Source organism: Equus quagga, chromosome 15 (genome assembly GCF_021613505.1).
Source record: "Equus quagga isolate Etosha38 chromosome 15, UCLA_HA_Equagga_1.0, whole genome shotgun sequence".
Taxonomy (NCBI): domain Eukaryota; kingdom Metazoa; phylum Chordata; class Mammalia; order Perissodactyla; family Equidae; genus Equus; species Equus quagga.
This window is the reverse complement of record NC_060281.1, coordinates 81,512,452-81,534,620: the sequence shown is the minus strand read 5'-3', so window position 1 is coordinate 81,534,620 and position 22,169 is coordinate 81,512,452. Positions and strand designations below refer to the sequence as shown.

General features: G+C 42.6%; 1 protein-coding gene across 3 annotated transcripts in view; it reads right to left on the bottom strand.

Annotated features, from left to right (window-relative positions):
- Positions 1-22,169, bottom strand: part of CORO1C (coronin 1C) — a 72,699-nt gene that overhangs the window by 12,508 nt on the left and 38,022 nt on the right. For all 3 annotated transcript variants that reach the window (XM_046639950.1, XM_046639949.1, XM_046639951.1), the window contains 2 exons: positions 14,828-14,950; positions 1,833-1,962 (listed from right to left, as the gene is read on the bottom strand). In XM_046639950.1, coding sequence (XP_046495906.1) covers positions 1,833-1,962; positions 14,828-14,950 — 253 coding nt within the window. The remainder of the gene's footprint in view (positions 1-1,832; positions 1,963-14,827; positions 14,951-22,169) is intronic.

Genomic DNA, 22,169 nt, shown 5'->3' with positions numbered 1-22,169 from the left:
AGACGGCTTCCTGGGTATGGTTGTGATTTTAAAAGAGAATCCTGGGTAGCATCTTTTTTGAAAAGCAGTTTCTTCGTTTCAATAGGTCCCTGGCGTTAAATTTTTTATTTAACTCATTATATTATAAAAACTCTTTATTCCCAGTTAAAAACTGAACTGGGGGCTGGCCCAGTGGCGCAGCGGTTAAGTTCATACGTTCCACTTTGGAGGCCTGGGGTTCGCTGGTTCGGATCCCCGGTGCGGACATGGCACCACATGGCACACCATGCTGTGGTAGGCGTCCCACATATAAAGTAGAGGAAGATGGGCATGGATGTGAGCTCAGGGCCAGTCTTCCTCAGCAAAAAGAGGAGGACTGGCAGTAGTTAGCTCAGGGCTAATCTTCCTCAAAAAAAAAAAAAAAAAAAACTGAACTGATTCCTCTCCTTTTTACCAGTGAGGGGAAAGATCTTTTAAATTCTACCACTAACGTTAGTATTGCTTTCTTTTCCTTTTTGTAAATAGTATTTTATTTTATTTTTTTAAAGACTGGTACCCGAGCTAACATTTGTTGCCAATTTCTTTTTTTTCTTCTTCTTATTCTCCCCAAAGCCCCCTGGTACACAGTTGTATATTTTTAGTTGTGGGTCCTTCTAGTTGTGGCATGTGGGATGCCGCCACAGCATGGCTTGATGAGCAATGCCACATCCGCGCCCAAGATCCAAACCAGCAAAACCCTGGGCTGCCGCAGCGGAGCGTGCGAACTTAACCACTCAGCCACGGGGCTGGCCCCTAGTATTGCTTTTTTAATAAACCAGTTTTATTAAGGTATAATTTACGCACAATACGACGTACCCATTTGAAGTGTACATTTGTTAAGTTTGACAAATGTGTATGTTCACGTGGCCACCATCACAATCAAGATAGAACATTTCCATCACCCCACGAAGTTCCCTCATGCCCACTGTGTTGCTTCTAGAAAAGAAGATAAAATCTCACATTTTAGACAAAGAAGATTTCTGTAGGATAAAGCTTGGAAACTACCCAAGTGGGAAACCAACAGGAAGGAACAGCAGGACTCGGTCACCAGAGTTCACTGCAGTGCTGTTTAAAGTGAAAAATCAGAAACCACCTCAACTTCCACACACAGGGGAGTGATTAAATAAACGGAGCTATCCAGACAGGGATCACGAATGGAGTCATTAAAAACATCAGAGGAAGAACATTTAACGGCACACGAAAGGACCGCAGTGCAGCACTAAGTGCAGAAAGCAGGTAATGTGTGAAGTATCTCAACCCATCTTCGTGTGTAAAATCATTTACGTAGGTGCACAGGAATACCTTCCAGAAAGAAACATCAAAACGGTAATAATGATGTTCCCTCTGGGCGGCGGGATCACAAGTGATTTTTATTTTCTTCCTTTTGTTTATATACATTCTCTATAACATACATGTACAACTTGTATAAAGAGAAAAATTAAAGTACTTTTTAAAAAGCAGGAGGATATTTGCCTAACAGGATGACCCCAAAGTTGGCAGCAACACCAGAGCTGGCTCCCACAAGGGTTCCTTCTCCATCAAGAGTAACTAACTGTGGCCCACGGAGGGCCCCAGCAGAAAGCATGCACCTGCTGAAATTACAGGGAAGTACGTACGTATCTGTCCGTTTTTCTAAGTAGGAAGTCCGCAGCTTCCATCAGACTATCAAAGTGGCTTCACAGACCCGTGCGCACGCACGGGCTGAGGAACCACTGTATCTCAGCATCTCTTCGTGGGTTCCTAATGACCTCCTTCAAAACTGAGCAGCACTCAGTCAGAATGTGCCGGCCAGGGGAAAGGCGAGGGCCGCTTACCTGCGCTGAGAAGCACGTTCCGGGCTGTCGGGTGCCAGGCCACGATACCAACTCTCTTTGAGTGGCCTTCTAGAATCACCACAGGTTCGGTCAGGGAAAGGGTGAGTCCATTTTCTGGGATCTGCCATACCTGTTGGAAAAGAAGAAAGAGGACCCTTAGGAAAGCGATCACCCTCGACAATCACATTTACCGCGGCCGTCCAGCCTGAAGACTTGCTCTGCAGAACCAGAACATACAATGGTCTTGGGATGAAAGGCAGAATATTGTGAAATGACTGGGTACAGTTGTTTTTAAAATGTAACAGGATATCAAAGATCAGAACATCCATACGGCCTACAAAATGTTACCTCTCCACTTTTATTTAATATTAATTGAGATTTTATTTTAAATTCCCTGTTCAGTTAAAAACTCTCCAGTTAGAAGCATGCAAAAAGTTGAAAGAAAAATACAAAATGATTGAAGCACCCATGAAACGAGGCGCTGGGTGAAAGCCCCTAGCTGAATCCATGGTTCTTGAGGGGAGAGCACACTCCACTCACCAACCAAGGGCTCGTGAGGGATGGTGCACTTTTAAAATAGTGTATTTTCTATAATTTTACATTTGGAAAATGAAAATATATCTAACAGTTTTGTAACGTGTACCACAGAAAACAAATCATCTTACAAAAGAAGAAAATGGGGGGCCAGCCCAGTGGCACAGCTGTTAAGTTCGCACATTCCACTTTGGCAGCCCAGCGTTGGCCAGTTCAGATCCCAGTGCAGACCTACACACCGCCTGTCAAGCCATGCTGTGGCAGGCGTCCCACATAGAAAGTGGAGGAAGATGGGCATGGATGTTAGCTCAGGGCCAGTCTTCCTCAGCAAAGAAAGAGGAGGATTGGTGGCAGATGTTAGCTTAGGGCTAATCTTCCTCAAAAAAAAAAAAGAAAAAGAAAAAAAAAAGGAAAAATTGGACCTCATCAAAATTAAAAACTTTTGTCTTTCAAAGGACACGATCAAGAAAAGTGAAAAGACAACCCAGAAAATGGGAGAAAATAATCTGCAAGTCATATATCTAATAAGGAACTTTTATCTAGAATATACAAAAAATTCTTACAACCCAATAAAAGGAAGATAACCCAATTTTTTAAATGGGCAAGGAATCTAAATAGACCTTTCTTCAAGGAAGATACAAAAATGGAGAAAAAGCACATGAAAAGATGTTCAGTAGTGTGAGTCATTAGGGAAATGCAAACCAAAACCACAATAAAACATTACTTCACTCCCACGAGGAGGCTGGAATCAAAAAGACAGACAAGTGTTGGAGAGGGTCTGGAGAAACGAGAGCCCTCACACACAGCTGGGGGGAACGTAAAATGGCGCAGTTGCTCTGGAAAACAGTCTGGCGGTTCCTCAAATGATACAACACAGGGTCACTACATGACCCAGCAATAACACTCCTAGGTACCTACCCAAGAGAAATGAAAACACACGTCCTCACAAAAACGTGGCCATCAATGTCCACAGCAGCATTATTCATAAGGGCCAAAAGGTGGAAACAACCCAAACCCCCAGCGACTGTTAAATGGACAGACCTGGGTTTTAAAATGTTAAGAAACACCCTCTAAGAAGAAAGGCCCCCGAGTCACAGCTAAGCTGAGGAGCACCAAGAACCCCAGAGAAAGCCAGATACTAAGTAACATCTAGGTTTGTGAAAAGGTTAGTTTAAAATAATTATCTTCTCATATATGAAGAATAAAATAAGTAAATTTACCAGCAAAAACGATTTTAAGGAACTGGTTCATTTGAAAGATGTAGAACTTGCCAGTGAAACATCACGTTCAACAGTGGAACAAGTGAAACACAGAATTTTCCTTTGCTGGGGATTTTTAAGGAGGGGACAAACAAGTGTGTGTTTTCAATTGCTCAGGGGAAGGCAGAGGTCTGCATGAGGGGTGTTTAAGGTTCGCGTCTGTCTATTGTCCCGCAAAAAGTTAGAAGTCTGCCATCCTGAAGAGTGAGAAAAAGTTATAAATTAAGTGACCAATAATATTTACAGCTAAATACTGCCTGGGCTAAATATAATCCCTTATGCAAATCATGGCAAAATGAACCTGCCTTTTGAGGGCCCAAAGTTAGAACGTCACCTAATTTCCACTGAACTATCCTCATTCAGCAAATGGTAAACACAGCAGATGCAAACAAGCAAAGATGGCAAAAGAACACCCACCTTGCCCCTCTCTGTCCTTCCCCAGACCACAGCCTCCTCCACCCAACAGACTTTGCCCCGCACTCCCCCCTGGGAGTGTGGGCCTCTGCTGACCACTCCCAGCATTCCATGTCTGTTCTCATCCTGATATACACGATTTTTATTCAAGGCTCATGATCAGTAAAACAGCTCCGAATTGAACTTGGCTATATGAATATAAAGCAGGACTGATTCTTTAACAGAAGGAATAGAAAACAACTACTGATCCGATCAAAGCATGAAGTCAGCAGAGAAACAATTATGAAATGGGACTTTGGTGACTCAAGAGGAAATGCATTTTGCAAGAATTCTGACCCACGGCTAGAACTGAAGGGGTGGTAATACCAGCTGCCATCTCCAGATGGCACCATAACCACGGGCTGCTGGGTTTTCCTCAAGGACTGCAAAGCCGCCTTGCCAGACCCTGACCACAATTCAACAGCACCTCATCTAGATCCCATCGAGGCATGGAGTGCTGGGGCTTTGGTTATAAATCGGCACTTGCCATCGTGAACAGGAGGCCAGAAGCAGAGCTCCTAATGGGACTTCGCCCTTTCCCTTCTCTAGCTTCCCCTTCATCCATCTTTTCCTTGGATTGAGAGGAAATTGTAATGATGGAGCAAAACATTTATTATATAATTTTAAAAGGAGGAAATGCTCTGTTCCTCGTTTCTCTCACTTGTGGCAGATTCAGCAGTTCCCTCAACCAAGTTTAAGCACGTCACACAGGTACCTAACCCACCTTACCACCTGGGTCGCTCACTCACGCAGCACATTTCTTGAATGGCCGTCTAAGGCATGCCTGTTACCAGGCAAGCGAGGACAGGGTGACTGCGCACACACCTTGCTCTTGCAGGGTTTATGGTCTAACACAAAGCAGAGACCTCTATGAGACCCAAAATCAAAGACAGCAAGACAAGGGATGTGACGGAGGGTTGCAGCATGGACTCTGGAGCCAAACAGATCCTGGTGCAAATCCTGCCTGGGCTACTTCCCGGGATGGTCCTGGGCAAACGGTGTCCCTATGCGCAGAAGAGACACCAGTACGCATGCCTCCTAGGGCTGCTGGGAGGTTAAAGGAGCTACTAAAGCCCCAGAACAGGGCCTGGCACACAGTCAGTGCCACCAAAATGTAGAGACAGTGCGGTGGTTAAGGACATGGGCTCCAGAACTAGCAGAGACTGTTCAACTGATTCTGCCACGTATGGGCTGTATGACCTGGGGGACAGTCACCTCACCTCTCCGGGCCTTAAGTCTCCTCATCTGTAAGACGGGAGTAGTAATGAACCTCCTCTCACTGGGGTTGTTGTAAGCACGAATGCGGTAACACGAATCCAAAGCACGTAGAATAACGCCAGGAGTAGGGCAGGCTCTCCACAAGGGTTAGCAATTGCTGTTACTTGTATTTGCAGCGGGAAGGCACACAGCGTACGTCACCCACGCTAGGCTGGTATAAGCCAAGTGCTGCAAGAAAAAAACGGGATGCCCCAAAGAGACTGGCTGCAGGGCTGACAGGGAAAAGGCACCAGAGTCAAAAAGGTAACACAGGCACAAGGGTTTAGAGTGGGAGGAGAAAGTGACTGGAAAAGTCTGTGAAACGAAATGAAAAGACAACGGAACTCTCGCCTCTGCCGGTAAATAAAGGTGGCGTTGTTCTCCACTGTGGATGGTGGAAAAGAGCCGGCAGGTCTGTCAGTCTTTCCACACAAAGCGGACACACCCCCGGCTGCTGCGTGCTGGCCCTACTCACAGCCTGTCGTTAGGTAGCTCTCTGCCCTTTTTAGGGCTGTCCGCTGCTTCCGGGCAGCAGCCTTCCAGTTTGGACTGAGAGGTCCTGCCTCCTGCAGTGCAGGGACAATGAAGAGCAGAAGTCCCACTCAGCACGTGGTTAGTCTTCTGGAGCATCACCTGGGGCACAGCCTGGTACGGCAGCAAGGACGCTGGCCTGGATGTCAGAAGACTCGGGCTCCTGTCAGAGCAGGGACACTCATTGGCGATGTCAGCATTAAGAAGGGACTTCATTTCCAGGAGCCTCAATTTCCTTGTTTGATACTGGGGACAGCATCAGCTCTGCTTACAGGGGTTACTGCAAGGGTCGAATGAGCTAAAACATTTTGCATACCCAAAGCACCACCATAATGTAAAAAACTGAAATAGGGTGGCCTTTGACAAAACCGTCACTCCCTGGGCCTGTTTCCCAAACTGTAAAATAGGACAGACTCCTGCCCACCATGCTGGCACAAGGACTAAACACAGTCATGCTCATAAAGGCTTAAAGCAGAGCTTGGCAAAAAAGTGTCTACTCTCCGTTCATGGTTATTTTTCTCGTTGATACTGTGATCACTACGACCCCATAGATATTTCTAGGTGCGAACATCAGGATTTCTGCCATGAGTCTCATCTTCAAATTAATTCAGCACTGTACCCAACTACCTGATTTATGTCCGAGATACCTTATGTGTGAAAGCTCTGGTTCGTGCCTAGGCCCATTAGCACAAATGAGAACAACTCAGATCGCCACGCAGATCGTGAGCTCCTCTCTGTTCCACAGCCGCAGGCTAGTGCTCCAACACCAACCAGCTGCTTCAAAAACACACGCAGTGAGCGGAGAGGAAAACAGGCATCACGCAGCCTCTGCGTGCCCAGAGTGGGCGTCTCAGCGACACGGCCCACCAGCTCTCCTCCCTCCACTTGATTTTCTGTTCCGTTTTGTTTTGTTAAATAATACTGTGTGTTCCTGAAAATTTCTATTTGGACAACACATTACTATGGCAATGGTTCTGTTTTGTTTTGAAAAAATGCAATCAGTCGCAAGGCCTTCCAGATGAAAAAGTGAATCAACAGTGGAAAGCCATCATGGTTCCGGAGAAAAACAACTTTAAGCACATGTTGAGGAACGACTGAGGATCAACTGGCATCCTTTTTCACATGAAATTCTGAACACGGAAAAAGGACAGCTCAAGAGAACAGTTCCAACAAGAAAAAAGTGAGGACAAGTAAGAAACTTGGGTTTCTGTCAAGCAGTAATTTTCAGAGTAATCCGTTTGATGGTTTTATTTCTCAAACACGGTGCAAATTTAAAGCATACACCAAGTTTCCAGACACTGCTGCCTGATTTTAATCACCCATCATGAACTTGCTACTGGGCTCGCACTAGAGTTACAGCCACGGAAAGGTCTATTCCCCCTAAAGGCCATCGCTTTCAAAGGCTAAGGAACCAATTCCGCAAGGAAAAGCAAGGACAGAGATGATCCTAAGAGACAGGAAGAGGCTCCCAGCTTCTGCAGCAGCTGCGAGGCGGCACAGTGGCCCGCAGGAACCACCGACCCAGGAACCCCGAGGGGCAGCGCGGAGAGGCAGGGCACTCCTAAACGAACTGTGACAACGAGAACAACAGCCGACTTGAGAGAATCAAAGCCTGAGCGCTGGGTTCTGATTCGCCACAGCTATGATTCTGCTGGCAAATGGCCCAGGTGCAATCTGTACAAAAGGGAAATAACACGAAGCCCTCCTGCCTGACAAGAGGGACAGGCATCCTGAGGAGGGCGCTCCCGTCCCACCGACAATGGCACTGCCACGTTTATTTCAAGGCAAAACTATCAGGAAAATTTACGAAAGAAGCAAAAATGTATAAAATAGGGAGTTTATTTATTTATTTTAAGGATTTTATTTTTCCTTTTTCTCCCAAAGCCCCCAGGTACAAAGTTGTATATTTTAGTTGTGGGTCCTTCTAGTTGTGGCATGTGGGACAGCACCTCAGCATGGCCCGATGAGCAGTGCCACGTCCGCACGCCGGATCCAAACCAGTGAAACCCTGGGCCTCGGAAGCAGAGCGCGTGAACTTAACCACTCGGCCACAGGGCCGGCCCCCAGGGAGTTTATTTTTGTTGACTTCCACAGGAGTGTAAGACTGATTTGGGAGAAGGGAAAAGTGTCCACTTAAATTTAGCCATTTGGGACCATTCAGAACATCTAGCTGGAGACAAATAAGATGACACTGCCTGCAAGACCTTCCCGTCCCAGATTCTGGAAGAAACAAGTACCCAACCCCATTGTTTGAATTAGCCATTTTTTGCATTTGTGTTAGATTACCACCCTGCAGATAAGGGACAACATTGAATCAACATCGTTCACTGAACTGAACTTGGCCGCTCTTTGTATTATTTAAAGCACTATTATTTTCTTGGAGCTAAAATTTTCCCAAGTAAAATACTTAGTAGCCAACAGTCTTTAAAGCTCCGTATGAGAAGATATTGCTGGAGAAAAGAACTCTCAGTACCCCAAATCTGGAAAACGTAGGAACAGAGAATAGTTTCTAGGAAGAGGGTTTATATAATTGTTTTCTGCTGGTATAAAACACTGCTTCAGAAAGTAGGCCATTAAAGGTAAACTATGCCAATATCATTTACTTTTAGGCTGCTTAAAGAAGCCAAAAGATGAAGGACTGGACCATCAAGCTGGCATTCCTCCTCCTAAAACTGCAATCAAAGTGACATCACTGTCACTGAATCAATTCTTGCAAAACTAACAAATCAATGCCTAAATGCTTAGGACTTAATGGAATTAAACTGTAAATAGAAAAAGCAGTTTTTCAAATTAACTTAATCCTTTTACAGCTCATTTGATAAACTGGTTCCATTCTATTTTTCCTACCAAATATTTGCTAAAGATATTCTTACTGAGTCCACTAAGGGCACACATCAAAACTCACTGCAAAAAGTAATAACTCATCATATATTTACATCTTCCTGGATCCCCTCAACTGGCATCATTATCATCATTGCTTTGCATGTAAGGGAACTGAGGCTGAGAGCATTTAAGTGCCCTGCACGCACTCAGAACTCCCACCCTCGCTTTCCCAGCATCCCTCCTCTACTAGAATTAGGCCGTGCTATGCTCTCTACTACTTGTAGCTCATAGGTTACTACTAACAGCCTAGGCTTAGGAAACGACAGCGTTTTTCTGTAAAAAGTAAAATAAAACAAAAAACTGGTGCTGTCTGAAACCATCTGACCTATTGTATGGGGTTCTTTTGCCTTCAGGAAAGCACAGTGGGAAAGGAGGTATGAAGAAGCAGGTGGCGCAGGAGGAGACCAAATATTTCTGTACAATTTCACTTCAACTGCTAAACTACAAAAGCTTCTTGTAATTACCTCAATAATAACTAATGATTTGGGGGACAATAAGAGAATGATATACCAGTGCTGTACTTAAGGGCTTAAAAAAAAGAACGAAAAACCAGGAGGAGGATTTATCCAAAGCATTATTTCACTTACAAAATGCACACTACGGCGATACCAATTAAAGGGCAATGTCAGAGGATTCTGGGAAGGTGGTGGTGTCAGTGGCAGCATAGTTTTGAGATCTTCCTAAGTCCCTCCACAAAAACACAGAGCAAGCAGGTAACAAATCAAAAACCCATGAACAGGGGCTGGCCCCATGGCCGAGTGGTTAAGTTCGCGCACTCCGCTTTGGCAGCCCAGGGTGTCGCTGGTTCAGATCCCGGGTGTGGACCTGGCACTGCTCACTGGGCCATGCTGAGGCGGCGTCCCACCTGCCACAACTAAAATATACAACAATGTACTGGGGGGATTTGGGGAGAAAAAGCAGAAAATAAAATAAAATAACTGGCAGCTCAGGTGCCAATCTTTAAAAAACAAACAAACAAACAAAACCCATGGATAATATTTACACAAAACCAAGTAACAACCCCCAAATGCAAGTGGGTGGAGGAAAGCCACCAACAGCCACGTGACTTGCATATTATCGGCCTTTGTGTGGAACAATGGAGCAGCAATGGGTCGCCTCACAGAACTGAGAACAGCAAGTCATATGGACCCGTCCGGAAAGTGGGAGGGGTTCTGCCCTCTGCAATAGCAGGTGAGCAAGAGGGCCTGAAATGAAAAGGTATCAAGGGGCTAGAGCTATCAAGACCCCACACTCTAGAAATCAACCAGAGAGGGCTCCCTTCCGGGAAGGCCCCACACTGAGGAGAGATTCCAAGGAATGGACTCAAATCTGAGCAGGACAGAAATAAGAGGGGCAAAAGGAGGAGAAAGGCCAAATAAAAGCAGGCCTGGGAATCTGAGTAAGCCAGCCAGCACGTTTGTGACACTACCTGAAAACGACAGAAGGGGGAGCCTGTGAGTAGGAACAGCTATGTGAACCAAGCCGCCTTCTCAAAGCTTGGGAAAACTGAATTCACATACAAATAGGAGAAAACAAAAATCAAGGCCCCAAAATCACCGTAAGAAAAAAAAGAGGACAAGGCACAGAATAACATCCCTAGAGACAATACAAGAACGCTAAGAAAACATGCTCAAAAAAAAGATAAAAACTACACATATTTTAAAATAAAAGACTAAGAAGACAATACAAGATGGGAAACATTACAAATCAGAACTTGAAAAGTTCAAAAGTAAGGTTGCAGAAATTTTTTAAAAATTAGAAATAAAAGAAAAAGCTCTTTAGAAATGAAGACTAACCAAGAAAGAACCTAAGATCAAATAAACACAGCAAATAATGCCCCCCAAGAAAGAAAGGTAAAATCAGATTTCAGTCTAAAAGAAATGGACAGGGAAAAAAGCTTAGAGAAACTGACAAATACTGAAGACAGGTCAAGAAGATGAAGCACACAGATGACAGGAGTCCCTGAAGAAGAGAGCAAAGCAAGGAAACAGAACAAACGCTAGAAACCGTAATTCGAGAAAACTTTCCTAAAAAGAAAACTCGCAACTATATATTCAAGGAGTACACAGTGAACCCAGGAACACCAACTCAGGATAATGAACAATATTCTAGGAAAATCACTGTATTTTAAGAAAAAAATCTTACGAATATCTAGGCAGAAAGAATATAGGATTTATAAAGGAAGAAAATTAGATTATCATCTGATTTTTTTGACAGCAACACTTTATGTCCAAAGAAAATGGAATAATATGTTTAGATACTTGAGGAAAAACTGAAAGTGAAGGATTTTCTATCCAGAAAAACTCACCTTCAAGTATCAAGGTCACAGACAGGCTATTACTGATATAGAAGAGCTTAGAGAATATCTTCCATGAGCCTGTTCCTTGGAATCTCTCCGCAGTATGGGGGCTGTCCCAGAAGGGAGCCCTCTCGGGTTGGTTTCTAGAGTCCTGGGGTCTAGAATCTACCAGAGAAGAAACTTCAGATGATCCAAATGACTAGAGAGAGACCAGCATGAGGACTGATGGGAAACTAAGATACGAGAGGCTGTTAAATGTAATGGCTATGGGACCTTGAAAATATAGAGTTTATCGATTTTTAAACAGAGGGAGAACAGAGATAGCATAGATTAAAAAGTTGGTTTTTTAAAAAATTTTCAGTAATCACAGTTGGTCGTGATACTAGTATTTTTACTCTGAAACTACTGTATGTATACTGTGAAAAAGCAAACGAGACACATCCGGATATTCTGATCCACCCACTGAGTCCTTGAGAACCAGGATTCTCAGTGTGGGAGAAAGGAGATAGAAACATAATATTAACGAGGTTAGGTTAAAACTTTATGGTCCTGAATTTGAGCTGGAAATATTAAGATGAAGTCACAAGGTATATCTTTAAATACATATGTATATTCTAGCCCCATTTACTTCGAAGATAAAAACAGTGATCACATGGTGACAAGGAGCATTTCTAGCACGCAGACTGTGACCTAGCAATTCCATTTTCCACTAGAAAAACGACGACAGAGCTTCTGAGAGAAATGGCTGATCCAAAGTGTGGTCAAGAGATGTCCAGGAGGATCCGAGAACAGCTTAAGAGACCAGACAGCAAGGAAGCTATCAAAGACACCAAGGTCATGTCCAAAGGACTTGGGAAACATGAAGAGATTCCTGCTGGCAAAGACTAGCCGACCTGAGCTCTGAGACAAGAATCAGAATGATCAAACCCCATGAAATACGTTCAAATCTGTGATTTAAAACAAAATGAAAGGGAAGAAAAAGACAACCCTAATTGGTCACCTTCTGAGGAAGACAGAGAACAAATTCATTATTTTGAAAACTGGGTAAATAAAAGGAAAATAATCAAGCATTTATCCTGTTTCATATACGAACTCACCACTGGGTAACTAAACAATAGAGAAGAGGGAGCATCATCTTATAAAATTATACCAGCTAAAAACTGAAAACGAAATAATAGAATTTAATATCACCATTTGTGACCCCTAAGAAAATCCTGGCTCTAGGCCCTGAGCAGCAGTAGCTGCACAAATCAAAAAAGAACAAAAACCAGACATCTTGACACCAGGTGCCTCCTGGCGGAAGAACTGAACACTAACTATATATGATCTTGCCAAGGGGTTGAACCTGAATCCCATCACACTTCAGGATCCAGCTGCCAACCTGCAGGGAATTCAGAGGACAGGGGAGCATGCTGAACTGCACCACGAGGGTGCAATCAGCAAAATCTAGGCCTGAAAGACACAGGTCGAAGGTCAGGCTTCTTCAACAAATACACTGTTAAGGACAAGAAAAGGATGTAGGAGGAACCTACAGATTAAGAAAGACTTAAAAGACACATCAAGAACCAGCCCTGATGGCCTAGTGACTCAAGTTTGGTGCGCTCCGCTTCAGCGGCCTGGGTTCGGTTCCCAGGCGTGGAACCACACCCCTCGTCTGTCAGTAGCCAGGCCGTGGCAGCAGCTCACACAGAACCACAAGGACCTACAACTAGAATGTACAACTATGTACTGGGGCTTTGGGGAGAAAGAAAAAAAAGAGAGAGAGGAAGATTGGCAACAGATGTTAGCTCAGAGCAAATCTTTCCCAGAAAAAAAAAAGGACATATCAAGTTTTTAAAACTGGCCAGACTAAGCTATAGTGTCCAGAGATGCACACCTGAGTGATTAAAACCATCGAGACAGGCAAAGAAGGGAGGATTAGAAAACGCGGACGGTGGCTCCTTTGAGAGCGCAGGAGGGCTTGCGACTGGGCTGGGGCACAGGGGGGAGTCTGAGAAGTCTGGGAAAGTTCTGTTTCTAGAGCTGGGTGGCGGTTACAGGGTGTTCACTTTGTAATAAATCATTTAACTCACTTAATTCACTTTTTTCACTTAACTGAATTCATTTAACTGTTTGTTTAGTGTGTCTTATAATTCAAAAAGAAATGTTTCCAAAGGCAACATGACCAATGATGCTGGAGAGGGAGCGAAGGACCGAAGCTGCTTCCTCAACAGAGGCTAAGACTCTCAGTGTAAAACTCTGGCATCAGGTCTAAATACTGTTCCCTTCTCTTAGCAAAATGTGTCTGCAGCAATTAAAACGATCAATTTAGCAAGGCACATTAAATGGGACAATTCCTTTTAACAGCAGCATATTTCTTTAATATGCTTTGGCTGCCAAAATTATGAGATCACAGGAGGAGTTATCCTCAGCCAAAAGTCCACGAGGAAAAATGGGTAAATGTTTAAATGACACGGTTCAGGAATTAATTTGTGTTCTTGTAAAATAATGTTAACCAATAAAGCTTTCCAAACAATGTTTCTAAGCCTGGTTCAGTCCACAGAAAATGAAGAGGGAAACAGAAGCGGTGTGGTTCTCCTAGCTGCCCAACCAGCGTGGAGACACCTCTTGCACTTAATCAGGGCCCCCCTTCCCTGATCCAGTGCTCCCTGTCTCTGCTGACACCTAACCTCTCCACACATCTTGGGCTAGGATTAAAAATTGATCCAAACCAATAATTACAGTTTAAGGCGAAGAAGAACATAATGAAGAACAAGCAGCTTTAGGGGCCGGCCCCGTGGCCAAGTGGTCAAGTTCGCGCACAGAGCTTTGGCGGCCCGGCACTCCACCAGTTCGGATCCTGGGTGCGAACATGGCACCACTTATCAGGCCACGCTGAGGAGGCGTCCACGTAGCACAACCAGAGGCACTCACAACCAGAATAGACAACTAGGTACTGGGGGGCTTTGGGGAGGAGAAGAAGAAGGAAAAAGCAAGATTGGCAACAGATGTTAGTTCAGGTGCCAATCTTAAAAAAAAAAAAAGAACAAGCAGCTTTACATTAAAAAGTATCCCAAACCTTGGCTTCAGATAAAACCTACTTTCGGAATCTAAATGAGGGAATGTAAAGAACTTACTTTATCTTTCAAGCTGTTTGTTTATATGTCTGCATAAAAAGGACTTTCTTTCATTTTTTTGAGGAATATTAGCCCTGAGCTAACATCTGCTGCCAAGCCTCCTCTACCTGCTGAGGAAGACTGGCCCTGAGCTAACATCATGCCCATCTTCCTCTACTTAAAAAGGACTTTGTTAACCAGGGTCCACCAGACAGAACACACCTTCTGACGTTAGCTTGGAAATAAGCACTTGAAAACTTCCCTACCTCCCCTTATCTGTTACATATCCCATTTCATCTGTATAACCTTTGGCATCTTATTTCACAGTAATACACAATTCACGCTAGAAACTTTTTCTCTCCTTTTTTGGAAGAGGGAGGGGTCATCATGTGGTCCAATGGAATTCACAGAATTACTGGAAAGAGCAGATGTGTTTACTGTCAATAAGCACGTACACACACATACAAAAGAAGAGAAAAGACAATACAGTACAACCTCTTGACGTAAGGGCTTGTAGAAGGCTTATCTGCAGTTAAACTTGAACGTGGCTAAATCCTCATCTAAGCCAGTGGACAATCAACACTGCTCTGATTTTCTGCTCTTCAAGCCTCGACACACACACAGGCTTTGGGAGCAGCAGGTGAGTCTCCCCGGCCGTGTGCACGCCACACCCCAGGAGCTTACCATAACCGTGCAGTCCTCTGAACCGCTGGCAATGACCTGATCGTTATGTGGGCACCAGTCGATGTCGAGCACGGGTCCTGTGTGGCCACATACTGTAGGGTAGGATTTGTCAATTCGTCCAGTCTGAAAGAAGAAAGAAAACGAACCTATTAGGTAACGCCACAGAGTTGGTGTGTTTTCTGAGACCCATGTCTCCTTTATTACCTCCAGCCCAAACCCTCAACCGTCTACATACAACACTCACACCAGCCAATGTCAGCTGGTTAAGCACTGTCAACTTGCATTTCTAGGAGTAGCCACTACCAAGAACACTCCACCAAACTGGAAGGATCCAAATTTCTAAAACCACAAAGATTTCATTTACTCGACTGCATTAATAGACATAGCGAAAGAGAATACAAAAGTCTTCTTACAACATACAATTCTACGATAGTCAAATTATAAATTATAGGTCTTTTTACTGTAGAAAGAAAAAAAGGAAAATCAAAAAACCTTGGTATTATTCAAAATGTAAAATATAGCTTTTAATACAATAATCCTTGATTATACAAATTAACAGTTCTGGAAATGAAAGGCACTGTGAGCAAGCAAAGTTAAGATTATGAAAAGAAAAGCTTTAGCTACTGCTGAGGGGCTGAAGGACACACGCACTTTAATGTCTCTCTCTCCCCTGTCTTCAATGACCAGAAACGCCAATCTAATACCAACTTGGACCTCATCCACTGTCCAGTTCCACATCTCACTAAGAACACCATTTTTAACGCTGATTCTAAGTAGTCATCACAATTTGCCTGTGTTACACCTTTGAATCTAACAAGCCAATCTGGCTTATCAGACCAATTTTATGTTAACCAAGACACATGCTGTTGTAACAACAGCTGTGCAAAAGTGACTTCCTTTTTTAAACAGGTTAGCGTCAGTTCACACTGAGGGTTTCATGCTCTAAAGGCAGGTATACAAAAGGAATCCTGCAGTGTAAAACCCAACCCGTTTTCTGTTGTTTTCCCCCTGTTATGGCAAGTCGTCACAACACTGGGGCTGGCTTCTTGGAAAATTTTCAAGCTCAGTAAATTCTACGATCTCTCCACTTTGATTTGATCACAGAAATCTCCAGAGAAGCAGTATGCTTAAGTACAAAGACCATGGAATCCAGAGTCTGACAGATATGGGTTCAAATCCAGTCCCCACTGCTTAAACAGCATGTAACCACAGGCAAGTCACATCATCTCTCTCAACTTCAGCTCTCATCTGCAAAATGGGTAACAATGCTACTCATCTCCCAGGATTACTGTGAGGAGTAAATGAGAGAACGTTTTCAGCTAAGTCATAATTTAGTATTACAATTATCTCTATAAGGTAAGTAAAAAATCTAATTATAGTACCTGAAATATAGTAAACAATTAAAAACGAGTGTCACTTATTAGTGCTTCTGGCATAAAATATTAATTTACTCCATCATTAAGAATTACAAATATGTGGGCCAGCCCTGGTGGCATGGTGGTTAAGTTCAGCACACTCCACTTTGGTTGCCCAGTGTGGACTTACACTGCTGTGCTGGTGGCTCAGTTACTACAAAACAGAGGAAGACTGGCACAGATGTTAGCTACGGGCAAATCTTCCTCAGGAAAAGAAAAAAAAAAAAAAAGAATTACGACTATGTGTCATTTGTGAACTTTTATGGGCCAGACAACGTGCTGAGTGTTGGAGATACAGAAATGAACAGGGTAGCCCCATCCTGGCTGAGCATCTAGTCCAATGCGAGGACAAAAGACACTTCAACTGCCAGTGCAGTATGAGACGTGCTCCACCAGGACAGGCCCAGGGGCAGCAGGAACACAGGGGAAGGGCATTCAACAGCGTTTGCGGGGGTCACAGTCTTTGGGGAGGTTTTTTGCTAAGAAAGGTGGGTCCTAAACGGAGCTGTGAAGATGGCCCTGTCTACAGACCCAAGGCCTAAGTTTTTTCCACACGCTCTCCCCTTCCCTTGCAAAACTAATTAAACCCTGTTTGGATCTCCTGAACCACATCACCAAAAAAGGAATTCATAAAAGAAAATGTTAACTAACAAACAGAATATTATACAGAATCTGGGTGTTACAAACAGAAGCCACAGGGTCATTTACAGGCAGCAAAGCACCAAACTGCCTGGGTTGCAGTGGTGGCTCTGTCATTTCCTAGCCCTGAGCCCTGGCCAAATTCCCTCACCTCTCAACCTCATTCCTCATCTGTAAAACACGAAAACAGTATAGTCCATTCCTGCAGAGCCGATGTGAGGACAAGCTGGGACAATCAAGGTATAAAGCATTTGGTTCTGGCCCTGCACTGGAAGTGCTCAATAAACGTTACCCCAAACTTAAGCGCTGGAACCCCCTCTACCACACCCCTGATCACACCTTTCCGTCATGAAGGAACTGCTGCTAGGCACTCAGCCAGGTGCGGCCACTAACTCCCGCATTGTGCACTCACAAAAACTAGTGAGCACCCCACCCCTGGAACTACTACCACCCCAGGTGTCGTTCTGCTGCTCAAGCGGCTGCTGGCAGACTCACAAGTGTTCATTTTATGATATTATTATATTACATATGAAGGTATATTATGTAATACTACGTATTATTATTTAAATTACAGGCCTAGTTACTCTTTTGAATGTGTGATATTTCATAATTTAAAACATTCTGGGAAAGGAAGGCCAGGATGAGGTCTGACACATGTTTAAGTAGACATTCCAGAAGGAGAGAATAGAGTGGAAGAGAAGCAAAAACTTCTCTTGAAGAGAGACTTCTCCAGGAAGAGAGAATGGCTGAGAATTTTCCAGGTTCAATTAAAAGCATAAGTCTTCAGATTCAAAAGGCACAAGTCTCAAGCAGTATAAGTAAAAATCTATCTGTATCTACTCACATCCTAGTGCAATTTAGAACACCTAAAACAAAAAATCTCAAAAACAACTATAGAGAAAAGACATTACCTACAGAGAGAGACATTATAATTAGACTGACTGTGGACCAACTTCTCAAAAGTAATTACAGAAACAAAGACATGGGAAAATATCTCAAACACTAAGAAAAACAACAATATCCAGATGAACTATCATTCAAAAGTGATAACCAAAATAACCCAAACACATAAAAGACATTTTAAACAAAAAGAGATGCAGAATTTACCATTTATAGAGTCATATTCAAAAAATTAAATTCTTGGACTTATCTCAAAGAATTTGAAAATTAATTTCAAAGAATTAAGTTCAAGAACTTACTTTAGGAAAAGAAAATGGACTAGAAGAAAGAATTGGGATACCAAAACAACAGTGAGCAAAAAACCTGGTAATGTGGTCAACGTCACCGGGCACTGACTGTCTAACACAGCGGGAATGATGCCTGGCTGGAGTACAAGTGACACAAGGCAGAGCTAAAACACCAGACAACAATAACGTGAGCCAGATACGATCAGAGTTCACAGGTTTCAGGGCTCTTCTCTAGAGAAAGGCAGGAAAACCGACTAGCTTCAGACTTTAAGTCACGTAAGCATTCTAAAATTGCGGGTAAACACTAAAAGGAAAGACAATGTATAATTTCCAAAAAGTGTGTGGAATGGGAAGAAGGGTGGTGGAATTAAAAAAACTCCTTCGATCCAATACAAAGGGGAAATAAAAAAAAAAAGCCAAGAAAAAAAGCATGCAAACCAGAAAGCACAAAGTAAGATAGTAAAAATAAAACCAACTAGAAATCATGAATTGTGGTAAATACAATGGCTTAAACCCACCAGCTAAAGGACAGTGTCTCAGATTAGATTAGCCACTAGACACATTTAAAAAATAATGGTAACAAAAGGCAACTAAAGGAGGGGAGGGGGTATAAAAATCTATGCCGGTAGCTATACTAAAACAGACACACTGTAGGGTGGAGCGAGGCGTTACGTAAGACCAACGTCACTACATGATGCTGAAGGAAACAATTCACCAGGAAGGCACCGGCACCATGAACTTCTTAACTACACAGCTTCAAAACACTGAAAGCAAAAGTGGACAGAACTCTAAGGAGAAAATAACAAAGCCGTAATCTTAAGAGATTTTAACAAAGATTTAAGAAACCAAGCTAACAGATAAAGATGAGCATGAATATAGAAGACTTCAACAGAAGTAACAACTTCACCCATTGGATCTACTCAGCCTTGTAGCTAAAATTTTAAAATAAATATTTTTTTTCAAGCACACATTAAATATTTATTTCTTTAAATGAGCAACAAGGATACCACAAAGCAAATCTCAAAAAATACTAGAGAATCAGTATCTCATAGAGCAGGTTCAGAGGACAATGAAACACAATTAATAGAAAAATATAAACCAAAACCCTCCAATGCATCTGAAAAAATTTAAGTTTACTAAATAATTCATATAGAAAATCATAATGGCCAACAGAAAAAAGTTAAAGCTGATCAATAAATACATGACATATAAAAACTTGTGGGATACAGCTAAAATAGATCTTAGTGAAAAATTTATAGCCTTAAATGGATATACGAGACAAGACTGAAAATTAACGAGCCAAGCATCTAACTTGAGAAGTTAGAAAATAAAAGAGTACACCCAAAGAGCGTAAAATTGTAAGAGAAGAAATTATCGAGAAAGAAAATAAATAACAAACTGAATCAACAACAGTGGACAGATTAGGAAAAGAGAGAAGCCATAAGTACCAAGAATTTAAGACACATCATTTACAAATATGGTAGAAATTTACATAATATGAAAACACTAGGAATAATTTTGAAAACTCTAGATGAAACAGGCAATCTCCCAGAAAAAATATAACTTATCAAAACTTTTTCAATAAATAGAAAAGACCCATAACCATAAAAGAAACAGCAGTATAACTCCACACACACACCCTCCATAAATCAATCAAGCACTAAATACCCAAAATTACTAGGCCCCCGATGGCTTTACAGGTGAGTTTTATCAAACATTCATGGAAGAGATCATCTCAAACAAACCTTCCCAGAGAACAGAAAAAAGAGGAGTGCCACTGAACTCACTATGTGAGGAACGTGCAGTAATAAGACAGCGTACAAAGGACAGCATAAGGAAGTTTAAGACTATGTGACATAAATATCAATGCAAACTCCCCTCCAGAAAAACAGTAAACCAAATTCAGCAGTGCGAGTTGTTCTCCAAAAACATGAGCAAAGTGAAAAGACACCTTCACCCTGGGAGAAGATATATATGCAACATACGCTCCTGACAAAGTGAACACACAACCCAACAGAACAATGGGCAAAGGACACAAGCAGGAAATTCAGAGAAGGAAACCTGAAAAGCCAGGAGATATATGAAAAGATACCCCATCTCAATGGTAATCAGAGAACTGCAAATTAAAACAGTAAGGTGAGATTTTACACCTATTAAAACTGGCAAAAATTCAGAAGTCTAAATACAAGTGCTGGCAAGGATGTCAAGAAAGAGGAAACCAGAAAACTGCTCACAGAGGACTATCCTGCTACAATTCCTTTCGAGAGCAATTTGGAAACAGCTGGAGGGGAAGATGCTCACTTCTAGGTGGACTGCAGGAGAGAAACGCTTACTTTTTGCATGAGGATATTAAGTGCAGCACTGTTGGGAAGAGTGAAAAAAGCAGAAACAATTTAACTGTTCTTTGCTGTTGGAATGAAAGTTTAACACAAAACAATCATCTACGTTATAGACACAGACACATATAATAAAAGCACACAATGATGACACATACCAACTTGAAGGAAAGGATTACCTGTGGGGAAGGAGAAAAGGAGGAAACGGAATGGCATTCAGCTACACCTGTTACGCTTTATTGTTTTTCGAAAAGGGAGGCATGAAACAAACAGCAAAATATTAACATCTGTTTAATCTTGTGGGTGAGTACATGAGTGTCCTATTATTTCGTTTGATTTGTTTCCTAGTAGAAAAAATAATTAAAATATAACAAAGTCGAGAAATACACCAATGTATTGTTAATTAACTTTACATTTAAAAAAATCTTTACTCCCAAGGAAAACAGTTTTTCTATCTGAATTGTTTTATTTAATCTCAGAGTATGCATTCTTAGATTCTTCCCAGCAAACCACATGTGGCAGCCATGAGGGCCAAGGACAGTCACTGAACTCTCAGCTTCCCAGGACACCAAATCATTTCTTCCAATCTGAGCTAAAAAGAGCTTCTGCTCAGATATAAGGCAAGTTTGAGGGGAATCTGGAAGGACCGACACTAGCTGTTCTTAATTATACTGAGAAGCTTACTAAGTGACTTTTTTTTTAGGTTAAAATTATGCAACTCTGGTTAAAATAGCTATTCACCAGAATTCTTCAGTCAAGTAAGATATTTGAGAATAGTAATAAGCATTTCTGCCATTCTCAACTCAGTCCGATAAGTCTACAGCATAAAACTACTCAAGAGTCTAACACTTTCATAGGAACTTAAATGTCATTTAAAAAGCAACTGCCACCTATTCCCCCCTTTCTATCAAAAACAAGTAATTAATAATAGTTTGAGGGGCTGGCCCGGTGGCACAGCGGTTAAGTGTGCACATTCCACTTCGGCGGCCCCGGGGTTCGCAGGTTCGGATCCCGGGTGCGGACATGGCACCACGTGGCACGCCATGCTGTGGCAGGCATCCCACGTATAAAGCAGAGGAAGATGGGCACGATGTTAGCTCAGGGCCAGTCTTCCTCAGCGAAAAGAGGAGGGTTGGCAGCAGTTAGCTCAGGGCTAACCTTTCTCAAAGAAAAAAAAAAAATAGTTTGAGTGCTAGGAACTGCATGAAGACCTTTCTATCTTTCATTCTCACAGCTACTTTTATGACATAGCAACTTTATTATCCCCATTTTCTAACTAAAGAAACAGAGGCACAGAGAAAGTCAAGAAGCAGAGATCTAAAAATCACTGACCATTCACACTACATTTTGATAGGGAAAGAAAATTTTCACTATGCCATACGGTTGTGAAAAAGGCACAGAAGTAATGTTGAAATTATTGGCAGCTGGTCATCAGAAACACTGAGTTAATAAAAAACGATACCCCACAAACAGCTGCTTCCTCTGGCTGTAACGTCATCATAAATCCTTACAACAAACACAGCAGCGGAAGGAGCCCCGTACTGCAGCACAACAGAATGGGCATCGACTAAACTTGATAGTGATAAAGGAACACAAAGGAGAAGAAAGTGAGAAAAACGGGCATTTTAAACGTGCACTGATCGTTTCACATAACAGGGTGCCCACAACAAGCCGTCAAGTATCAGCTAGCTGGATTTCAAGGGCTTCTACCTCCGAATGTCTTCTTAGCCATAACAAAACCAAATCACAAGAAACGAAAACAAAA